Source organism: Eleutherodactylus coqui, chromosome 2 (genome assembly GCF_035609145.1).
Source record: "Eleutherodactylus coqui strain aEleCoq1 chromosome 2, aEleCoq1.hap1, whole genome shotgun sequence".
Taxonomy (NCBI): domain Eukaryota; kingdom Metazoa; phylum Chordata; class Amphibia; order Anura; family Eleutherodactylidae; genus Eleutherodactylus; species Eleutherodactylus coqui.
Window position 1 is genome coordinate 333,085,662 of NC_089838.1, and position 11,208 is coordinate 333,096,869.

Here is an 11,208-nt window from a genome sequence, read left to right on the forward strand (position 1 = left end):
TCCTGTCCTCAAGAACCCCAACGGTCCTTCTTAGTGCCACATCTGACTGTGTGTATAACTGTGTGGCTGGCTGGGAGTAGTTTTGCACTTTTTTTTTTTTAATCTTGGGCTGTGCAGGCTATTACAGCTATAGCGTTCTTAGTCTGCTGTCTGTAATACAGAGTATAGGGAAAGTGCTGCTGAGATAGGGACTGTGGTAGTGTAGGATCCTGTCTACAAGAACTGCATTTTGCAGGGTGTCTGGGGGGAGTTGTAGTGCATCACTATTGCACAGCTAGCCCTTTTTGCAGCCTTCCGTATAATTTTTTTCTGACTTCAGTTTGCGTTACAATACCGCTCTCAGCGTCAAACTGTACGCCAATAATTTCATAATTTTTTACACCGGTCTGTGTCTGCAGTGTACTTAACGAACAGCAGCCACTGATAGAGGGAAAGTCATATACACATTATATAGCCTGTATTCTTTTTTGAAAAGAAAAAAAAAGCTCCATCGTTGCGCTACCTCTGATCGTCTGAAATTTTATAGGGTGTCTGGTGGGAGTTGTTGTGCATCAATATTGCACAGCTAGGCCTGTTTGCAGCGTTACGTATTCTTTGTTTCCGCCTGGAGTTAGCGTTACAATACCGCTGTCAGCGTGAAAGTGTACGTAAATAATTCCATAATTATTTACACCGCTCTGTGTCTGCTCTATTTGTAATCCACCATGCTGAGGGGTAGGGGTAGGGGTTGAGGACGTGGACGTGGATGCAGGCGAGGACACGGAGGTCCAAGTGAGGGTGTGGGCACAGGCCAAGTTCCTGGTCCAGGTGAATCACAGCCGGCTGCTGTGGGATTAGGAGAGAGGCAAGTTTCTGGCGTCCCCAGCTTCATATCACAATTTATGGGTCCACGTGGTAGACCTTTATTACAAACAGAGCAGTGTGAGCAGGTCCTGTCGTGGATAGCAGAAAATGCATCCAGCAATGTATCGACCACCCAGTCTTCTACGCCGTCCCCTGCTACAACTCTGAATCCTCTGGCTGCTGCTCCTCTTTCCTCCCAGCCTCCTCACTCCACGAAAATGACACATTCTGATGAGCAAGCAGACTCCCAGAAACTGTTCTCGGGTTCCTGCCTTGATTGGGAAAAAATGGTTCCTCTCTCACCTGAGGAGTTTGTCGTGACCGATGCCCAACCTTTGGAAAGTTCCCGGGGTCCGGGTGATGAGGCTGGGGACTTACGGCAACTGTCTCAAGAGCTTTCAGTGTGCGAGGAGGACGATGATGATGAGACACAGTTGTCTATCAGTGAGGGTGTAGTAAGGGCAGTAAGTCCGAGGGAGGAGTGCACAGAGGATTCGGAGGAAGAGCAGCTGGACGATGAGGTGACTGACCCCACCTGGCTTGCTAAGCCAACTGAGCAAAGGTCTTCAAAGGGGGAGGCAAGTGCAGCGGCAGGACAGGTTGAAAGAGGCAGTGGAGTGGCCAGGGGTAGAGGCAAGGCCAGAGCGAAGAATCCCCCAACTGTTTCCCAAAGCACCCCCTCGCGCCAAGCCACAGTGCAGAGGCCTAGGTGTTCAAAGGTGTGGATGTTTTTCAGTGAGAGCGCCATTCACCGCCTCCGGGTCGCACCACTGCCTCTTCCCCTGTGCCCCAACCTGTCACTCAGATCCAACCCCCCTCTCAGGACACAGGCACGAGCACCTCCGACCCACACCCTCACCTCCGCTGTCCTCGACCCCATCCAGCAATGTCTCTCAGCGCAGCGTCCAGCTGTCGCCAGCGCAAGCGTTGGAGCGCAAGCGCAAATACGCCGCCACGCACTCGCACGCTCAAGCTTTAAACGTACACATTGCCAAATTAATCAGCTTGGAGATGTTGCCGAACATGTTTGTGGAAACGGATGCTTTCAAAAACAGGATTGCAGCGGTGGTCCCACGATACTCAGTCCCCAGTCGCCACTATTTTTCCCGGTGTGCCGTCCCAACCCTACACCAGCACGTCTCCCGCAACATCAATCGTGCCCTTACCTGTGCGGTTACTGGGAAGGTCCACTTAACCACGGACACGTGGACAAGTACTGGCAGCCAGGGCCACTATATCTCCCTGACGGCACATTGGGTGAATTTGGTGGAGGCTGGGACCGAGTCAAAGCCTGGGACCACACACGTCCTACCCACACCAGAATAGCGGGTCCTTTCTCGGTACTGGTATCTGCGGTGGTCTATGCCACCTCCTCCAAACCCTCCCCCTCCTCCTCCTCCTCCTACGCAACCTCCACCTCTCAATTAAGAAATGTGAGAAGCGCGTCACCAGCACCAAGTCGGTATGGCACGGCGCCGCAGCACAGCGGTGGGCAAGCGTCAGCAGGCCGTGCTGAAACTACTCAGCCTAGGTGACAAGAGGCACACGGTCCCCGAACTGTTGCAGGGTCTGACAGAGCAGACCGACCTCTGGCTCTCGCCGCTAAGCCTCCAACTGGGCACGGTTGTGTGTGACAACGGCCGTAACCTCGTGGCGGCTCTACAGCTTGGCAGCCTCACACACGTGCCATGCCTGGCCCATGTCTTCAATCTGGTGGTTCAGCGGTTTCTGAAAAACTTCCCGCACTTATCTGACCTGCTCGGCAAGGTGTGCCGCGTCTGCGCACATTTCCGCAAGTCCACCACGGACGCTGCCACCCTGAGGACCCTGCAACATCGGTTTAATCTGCCAGAGCACCGAATGCTGTGCAACGTGCCCACGTGGTGGAATTCTACGCTCCACATGTTGGCCAGGCTCTATGAGCAGCGTAGAGCAGTAGTGGAATACCAACTCCAACATGGATGGCGTAGTAGTAGTTAGCCTCCCCAGTTCTTTACCGAGGAGTGGGCCTGGTTGGCAGACAACTGCCAGGTCCTCGGAAACTTTGAGGAGTCTACTCAGATGGTGAGCGGCGACGTTGCAATCATTAGCGTTACCATCCCTCTGCTATGCCTGCTGAGAAGTTCATAAAGGCCGGAAGAAAGGCCGACGCTTTGCGGTTGGAACAGGAGACGGGGGATGGCAGTATGTTGCTTGATAGCCTGACCACCCTCATGTCTACATGTCAGCGCGAAGGAGGAGGAGGAGGGGGGGAGTAGGAGGTGGAGGAGGGGGAGGGGAAGAGACAGCTGGGCACACTGCAGAGGGTACCCATGCTGATTTTCTCTCATCTGTTCAGCATGTATGGGCTGTGAAGGAGGAGGAGGATCCTGAAAGTCATCTTGCAAGCGAGGACAGCCATGTCTTGCGTACTGGCACCCTGGCACACATGGCTGACCTCGTGTTAGGCTGCCTTTCTCGTGACTCTCGCGTTAGACGCATTCTGGCCAACACGGATTACTGGCTGTACACCCTTCTCGACCCACGGTACAAGGAGAACCTTTCCACTCTCATTCCAGAAGAGGAAAGGGGTACGAGAGAGATGCAATACCACAGGGCCCTGGTGGACAAAGTGATGCTAAACTTTCCATCTGACAGCGCTAGCGGCAGAAGGCGCAGTACCGAGGGCCAAGTAGCAGGGGAGGCGCAGAGATCAGGCAGCATGTTCAGCGCAGGCAGGGGAACACTCTCCAAGGCCTTTGCCAGCTTTATGGCTCCCCAGCAAGAATGTGTCAGCACTCCCCAGTCAAGGCTGAGTCGGAGGGTGCACTGTAAAAAGATGGTGAGGTAGTATGTAGCCGATCGTACCACCGTCCTCCATGATGCCTCTGCTCCATACAACTATTCGGTGTCAAAGCTGGACACGTGGCACGAACTTGCGCTGTATGCCCTGGGGATGCTAGCTTGCTGTTCTGCTAGCATTTTGTCAGAAAGGGTGTTTAGTGCAGCTGGGAGAATCATCACGGATAAGCGTACCCGCCTGTCAACTGACAGCGCTGACATGCTTACCCTTATAAAGATGAACAAAGCCTGGATTTCCCCAGATATCTATTTCCCACCGCCGGAGACTAGCGGAAACTAAAAATTATTTTCGCTGTAACTGCAGATAAAAGCACTCTTCTCTATCACCGGAAAAATGGGACATTTAGCTTTGTCAATCTGTCTCTGATATTAGTCCTTCTCCTGCTACTCCTCCTCCAGAAACAACATGTCATCGCGCTAAACTGCCAATTTTTCTGCGGCCCAAAGGGCTCATCTACATCTACCAATGTTTTTACAATTTTTAAAAGTTTCAAAAGTATTGATACTTTAACATGAACCAATTTTTTCAACAGGGCTGCCTGCAGGCTCTATTACAAATTAAGCGACAGTGAGCTATATCTTTCAAAAAATATTTATGGGTTTCACCTGCCCTCTCGGTTGATAAATTTTTCAGAGGTACACTTGTACTCTTGGTACACTTATTTTTCGGTCCTACGCCTACACTCTTATCCAACTAGTTTTTCCGGCCTTCGCCTACGCTCATGGTGCCCCAATGTTTCAGAGGTTGGCCTATACTATTACTACAGGAATTTTACTGGGGTCTGCCTGCCTACACTTCTGCTACAAGAATGTTACTGGAGTATGCCTATACTGCTGCCACTTAAATGTTACAGGGGTCTGCCTATACTGCTGCTACAAAAATGTTACAGGGGTCTGCCTATACTTCTGCTACAAGAATTTTACAGGGGTTTGCCTATACTGCTGCCACGTAAATGTTACAGGGTTCTGCCTATACTTCTGCTACAAGAATTTTACAGGGGTTTGCCTATACTGCTGCCACGTAAATGTTACAGGGGTCTGCCTATACTGCTGCTACAAGAATGTTACTGGGGTCTGCCTTTACTGCTGCCACTAAAATGTTACAGGGGTCTGCCTATATTGTTGCTACAAAAATGTTACAGGGGTCTGCCCATACTGCTGCTACAAGAATGTTACAGGGGTCTGCCTATACTGCTGCCACTTAAATGTTACAGGGGTCTGCCTATACTGCTGCCACGTAAATGTTACTGGGTCTGCCAATATGTCTACTACAGAAATGGTGCTGGGGTCTGCCTATACTGCTGCTACAGAACTGATACTGGGGTCTGCCTATACTGCTGCTACATAAATGTTACTGGGGTCTGCCTATAGTTCTGCCTCGTAAACGTTACAGGGGTCTGCCTATACTTCTGCCAAATAAATGTTACAGGGGTCTGCCTATACTTCTACTACAGAAATGGTGCTGTGGTCTGCCTATATTGCTGCTACAGAACTGATACTGGGGTCTGCCTATACGGCTGCTACATAAATGTTACTGGGGTCTGCCTATACTTCTGCCATGTAAATGTTACAGGGGTCTGCCTATACTTCTGCCACGTAAATGTTACAGGGATCTTCCTATCCTGCGGCTACAAAAATGTTACAGACGTCTGCCTATACTTTTGCTTCAAGAATGTTACAGGGGTCTGCCTATACTGCTGTCACTTAAATGTTACAGGGGTCTGCCTATACTTCTGCCACGTAAATGTTACAGGGGTCTGCCTAGACTTCTACTACAGAAATGGTGCTGGGGTCTGCCTATACTGCTGCTACAGAACTGATACTTGGGTCTGCCTTTACTGCTGCTACCTAAATGTTACTGGGGTCTGCCTATACTTCTGCCACGTAAATGTTACAGGGGTCCGTCTATACTGCTGCTCCATAAATGTTACATGTCTGCCATGTTTGGGCACTGTAATTTCATCATGTTTATTACTTTTTTTGGGTTCCTTCTGCTTGCCTATGCTGTCGGTGCACAAAGACTTTCCAGTGTGATGTTTTACCTGTTGGGTACAAATTAACTGCCTGACTTGGGTAGGATGCAGAGTGCAGATGACTTTCCCTTGCGGTGTCGATTGAGCTATCCGACACCAACACAGAATGAATAGCGTGAGGGGACCCGGATTGCCCATTGCTATGTCAGTCGCGGCACCTTGGGTCACACAGTGTGTTTGCTGTGACCGAGCCTGACCAAGGGCCCGCTCACATACTTCCCACACAGGCTACAGCAGGTACTGGTCATGATGTCTTGGCCTTGTGAGGCCACCTCCTCCTCCTGCTTGGGGTCAGGGGATCAGCACTGGGCATCATGTATTTGCTTTCGTGTTACCACAGTTACCTGATACACTGGTTTGGGTAAAAGAAGAGGAGCATTACTGCATTAATGAGACGTTCAATGCTGTGCTAGCATCGAAATCCGCTTCATGCCTACGATTGCTGAAGCTGCTGGCGGAGGCCTATGTCCCGGGGGAACTGCAACTGCGCCAGATTGGGCCTGTGGAGCTTTTTCCTGGCTAATCCAGTCATTGGAGTGGTGAAAGCAAACGTAACTGATTTAATGAGCCCATTGCAGATGATTAGCATCGAAGTCCGCTTCATGCCTATGATGTCTGAAGCGGTTGGCGGAGGCCTAAGTCCCGGGGGAGATGCAAATACGTCTGGTTGGGCCTGTGGAACTTTTTCCTGCTAATTCACTAATTGGAGCGGTGAAAGAAAACGTAACTGATTTAATGAGCCCGTCGCACATGAACTAGCATCGAAATCTGCTTTATGCCCGCGATTGCTGAGGGTGTGGGCTGAGGCCTATGTCCCGGGGGAACTGCAACTGCACCAGGTTGGGCCTGTGGAACTTTTTCCTGGCTAATCCAGTCATTGGAGCGGTGAAAGAAAACGTAACTGATTTAATGAGCCCATTGCAGATAAACTAGCATTGAAGTCCGCTTCATGCCTACGATTGCTGAAGCTGTTGGCTGAGGCCTAGGTCCCAAGGGAACTGCAAGTACGCCAAGTTGGGCCTGTGTAACTTTTTCCTGCTAATCCAATCATTTGAGCGGTGAAAGAAAACGTAACTGATTTGATGAGCCTGTCCCAGATAAACTCGCATCGAAGTCCGCTTTATGCCTACGATTGCTAAAGCTGTTGGCCGAGGCCTATGTCCCAGGGGAACTGCAACTGCACCAGGTTGGGCCTGTGGAACTTTTTCCTGGCTAATCCAGTCATTGGAGCAATGAAAGAAAACGTAACTGATTTAATGAGCCTGTCGCAGATGAACTAGCATCGAAGTCTGCTTCATGCCTACGATTGCTGAAGCTGTTGGCTGAGGCCTATGTCCTCGGCGCTGTGTAAGTCTGCCATGTTTGGGCACTGTAATTTCTTCATGTTTATTACTTTCTTTTGGTTCCTTCTGCTCGCCTATGCTGTGGGTGCACACAGACTTCCCATTGCGGTGTTTGACCTGTCTGGCACAAAGACACCGACTGACTTGGGTAGGGGCTATAGTGCAGATGGCTTTCCCCTTGTGGTGTTGATTGAGGTATCCGACACCTAGACAGAATGAATACTGTGTGGGCACATGGATTCCCCATAGCTATGTAACTCATCCCCACGTTTGCAGCTCCTGACGGAGGTTGGCACTTTATTGGAATGAAGATCGAACGTCAATTTCTCATTGATTCTCAACAGCATTGTGGGCTATCACCCCCCCCCCCCTGTTAAAGAAGGTCGCTACCTGGCCCTGCCAACCCTCAGCAGTGTGTGCCTCTGGTTCCTCCTCATGGCAGACGCACTTATAAATAGACATGAGGGTGGTGTGGCTATGAAGTGAGCGTGTGGCATGAGGGCAGCTGAAGGCTGCGCAGGGACACTTTTGTGTGCACTGTGGACGCTGGGTCGTGCGGGGGGTTGGGCAGCATGTAACCCAGGAGAAGAGGCAGCGGTGTGACCCGCAGGCAGTGATTGTGCTTGGTTGGTGCTTAGCTAAGGTGTGCCTTGCTAATGGGGGTTTGTCCGAAGTAAAAATTGTTTGGGGGGACACACTCTTGCCGCTATTGTGGCTTAATAGTGAGACCTGGGAACCTGAGATGCAGCCCTGCATGCTGCCCCTGCCCTGCCCTATCAGTTTCTGTGGTGTTTCCATAACTTTCGTAGGTTTTCCAGATTTTCACAAGTGAAAACCTAAGCAGAGCATGGGTCATATACAAAAATGCTCGAGTCACCCATTGATTTCAATGGGGCTCGTTACTCGAAACGAACTCTCGAGCATCCTGGAAAGTTCAACTCGAGCAACGAGCACATGAGCATTTTGGTGCTCGCTCATCTCTAGTGCAAATACATTGATCCAGACTTGACAGACACTTTTTAAATGTTGTCTAGACAACTGTTGTATGAAACAGATTTATTCATGTTTGATATTGTTAAAACATAAGTATAATTTTATATTTATATTATTTAATTGCCTCAAACAAAGGGGACTCAAAGTAGCAAAAAATTCCCCAAGGTTTATTGTATCCTGCACTATGCCTTCTCTTTAGTATATAAATACGTAGACTTAAAGCCATAATTGTTCGTGTTTCTTATGATTACACAACATGACTGTGATGTTATCTATTGCCTTTAGGTCATTAGCATATGAAAAAGCTGAGATTCAAAGAAAAGCGTTGCAGATGAATTTGAAATTGATTAACAAAGATTTATCTGATGTAAGTATTTAATAACCTAGATATAGTAATACATAATGATATCTATGTAAGATTCCTCTCAAATTGTCTGAAATTTATTTGAATTAGAAACTTTTTGTTTAAAGTGAAAAGTTTGATCACTAACATTTACCAATCAATGATTGTTAATGTTATAATGCTATTGGCTTTTTCAGGCCACTATTGTATATATTTTACACAAAGCTGTCTTAAAATATGCAATTTCCTTCTATTACACATTTTAAAATAGAGAAATTGCCTATAAAAATATTACATATATGACAATAAATTAACAAAAATAAAATGATATATTTACATCTAGCACCTAAAATTGTAACCCTCAAGTTATTGTCTTTTGCTGGCTTTACTTTATGAGGCCTTAGTCAGACGGGCGTTTTTTTGCGCGATTTGCGGATCGCATGACGGATGCGCATCCGCAAATCGCATGACCGATGCGCGCAAGTCGCCCGCAAATCGCCCGAAAATCTGCTCGTAGCCGCGTTTCATTAGAAACGGGCCGGAGCTGTCCAGCGCATTGCATTCAATGGAGACGGCAATAGAGCCGGCTCCATTTAAAGCAATGCGCTGCGGGCGAGCCCGGGATGAATTGTCGGTAAGGGCTTAAATATATAAGCCCTTCCCTGCAATTCATCCTAAAATGTGTAAAAATAAAAAATATATATGTACTCACCTTCACCCGGCAGCCGGAGCTCCGCGCGGCCGTCCTGCTGTGGGTGTGAAGGGGGTGTGAGTCAGACCTGCCCCCTGATTGGCTCAGCGCTGGGAGGCAGCAGTCACTCACCCATTCATGAATTCATGAATGGGTGTGTGAGTGAAACCTGCCTCTGATTGGTCAGGGCTGTGACCAATCAGAGGCAGATTATTCAGCAGGCGGTGATTTTAAAGCCCCGCCGGCTGAATAGTGCCGAGAAGCAGTTCAGGAGAACTGACAGCGGCCGCGGCTGGACTCCGGCTGCAGCGGAAAGGTGAGTATACAATTTTTTTTTATTTTATCACATTTTAGGATGAATTGTAGGGAAGGGCTTATATATTTAAGCCCTTCCCGACAATTCACCCCGCGCACGCCGGCAGCCCATTGCTTTCAATGGAGCGGCTGTATTGCCGGCTCCATTGAATTCAATAGGCAAACATCGTTCTTCTCTGCCACAGCTGTTACAGCTGTGGCAGAGAAGAATGATTTGTCTTCTATATGTTCTCAATGGGATCGGCGCTGCTGCTGCCGACCCATTGAGCGCATATAGAGAAGAGAACAGGAATCGCAGATAGGTGCGATCTGCGATTTTTTGTTCTATAATTTATCGGACGAGCGCATAAAAAGCGCTCATGTGTCCGATACCATTGCAAAACAATGGTTTTATAAAATCGCCGGACGCATGCGCATGCGCAAATCGCGGCTAAAAACGCCCATCTGACTAAGGCCTTACGGTATAACTACTGCTTGTACTACACACAGGAGAACAATCTGACTGCAGTCACCGAGTTTTTCCTTCTAGGATTTCAAAGCAGCCAATGTTCAAGAATTTTGCTGTTCTGTCTGTTCCTGGTGATTTACTGCGGGACAATATGTGGGAACCTCCTGATCATCACCCTGGTGTCCACCAGCAAGAACCTCCACACTCCAATGTACTTCTTCATCTCACAACTGTCCATCAGTGACATCTTAGTGATCACAGATATTGCCCCCAACATGCTCCACATGCTATTGAATAATGGGAGGATCATTGCTTTTATTGACTGCATCACTCAGTTTTATTTTTTCTCCACCTCAGAAGCATTTGAATGTTTTCTTCTAGCTGTAATGTCTTATGACAGATATGTGGCCATCTGTAATCCCCTCCATTACACTTCCATCATGACAAATGCATTATGTGCGATCCTGACCATCATCTGTTGGTTGTTAGGACTTTCTGTTATTTCGGTTTACACCATAACAATAACAAAGCTTACATTTTGTGGGCGAAATATCATTAACCATTTATTTTGTGATCTTGTCCCCTTACTAGAACTTGTCTGTTCTGACACCTCCCTTATCCACTTAGAGATGTATATATTAGGTTTTCCAATTGCTTTTGTTCCAACCACAATCATTGTAGTGTCTTATACATATATTGTTTTAGCAATTTTAAGAATCTCCTCCGGTAGCGGTAGACATAAAGCCTTCTCCACCTGTAGCTCCCACCTCATTGTGGTCTCTATATTCTACTGGACTCTTTTCAGTGTTTATGTTGTCCCTACAAAAGGTATAACTCTCTCCATGAGTAAAATCTTATCTTTGCTATATACTGTGTTTACTCCTTTAGTCAACCCCATTATATACAGTCTGAGAAATGAAGACATTAAGAAAGCTATACAGAAAACACTTCACAAGCGGGTGATGTGGTGAATTAAAAATAAGTGGCTTAGGTATTGTATGGTGAGTTTTTCAAAAGGATTGGCTTAAAGAATGGAATGATTATTGAAAAAAAATATGTTGGCTATTAAACATTTAGGGCAATTTCAAAATTTGTGTATTTAAGTTTTTAACCCCTTAGTGACCAGCCTATGGTGTTTTTATATCATGGCTTTCTGGGTATTAATTCATAGGGCCATAAAACACACTCGCCCTGTGGATTAAAGCCACAGGGGCTGTGGACATGACTACTCAGGCCATCAGCTGCTGGAGGTAGCCGACAACCTGGAGCTGTCATTGGGGCTGCGATATGCAACCTCCGATCATGTGATTGCCGTTATCCAGTGAATAATAGAGATTTTAAAAAGTTAAAAAAGTTAA

The 11,208-nt window shown here is 47.8% G+C and overlaps 1 protein-coding gene across 1 annotated transcript; it reads left to right on the forward strand.

The window, feature by feature from the left end:
* The first annotated feature begins 8,309 nt into the window (after positions 1-8,309).
* Positions 8,310-10,821, forward strand: LOC136610354 (olfactory receptor 5G9-like). Its single transcript, XM_066589586.1, has 2 exons — positions 8,310-8,420; positions 9,892-10,821. Exons 1-2 carry the CDS (start codon positions 8,310-8,312, stop codon positions 10,819-10,821), a joined length of 1,041 nt encoding a protein of 346 aa, XP_066445683.1.
* The last annotated feature ends 387 nt before the right edge of the window (positions 10,822-11,208 follow it).

Coding starts and splice junctions, on each gene's coding strand:
- LOC136610354 (XM_066589586.1), top strand. CDS start 8,310: ATGACTGTGATGTTATCTATTGCCTTTAGGTCATTAGCATATGAAAAA. Junction 8,421..9,891: donor TTAACAAAGATTTATCTGAT/GTAAGTATTTAA, acceptor TACTACACACAG/GAGAACAATCTGACTGCAGT.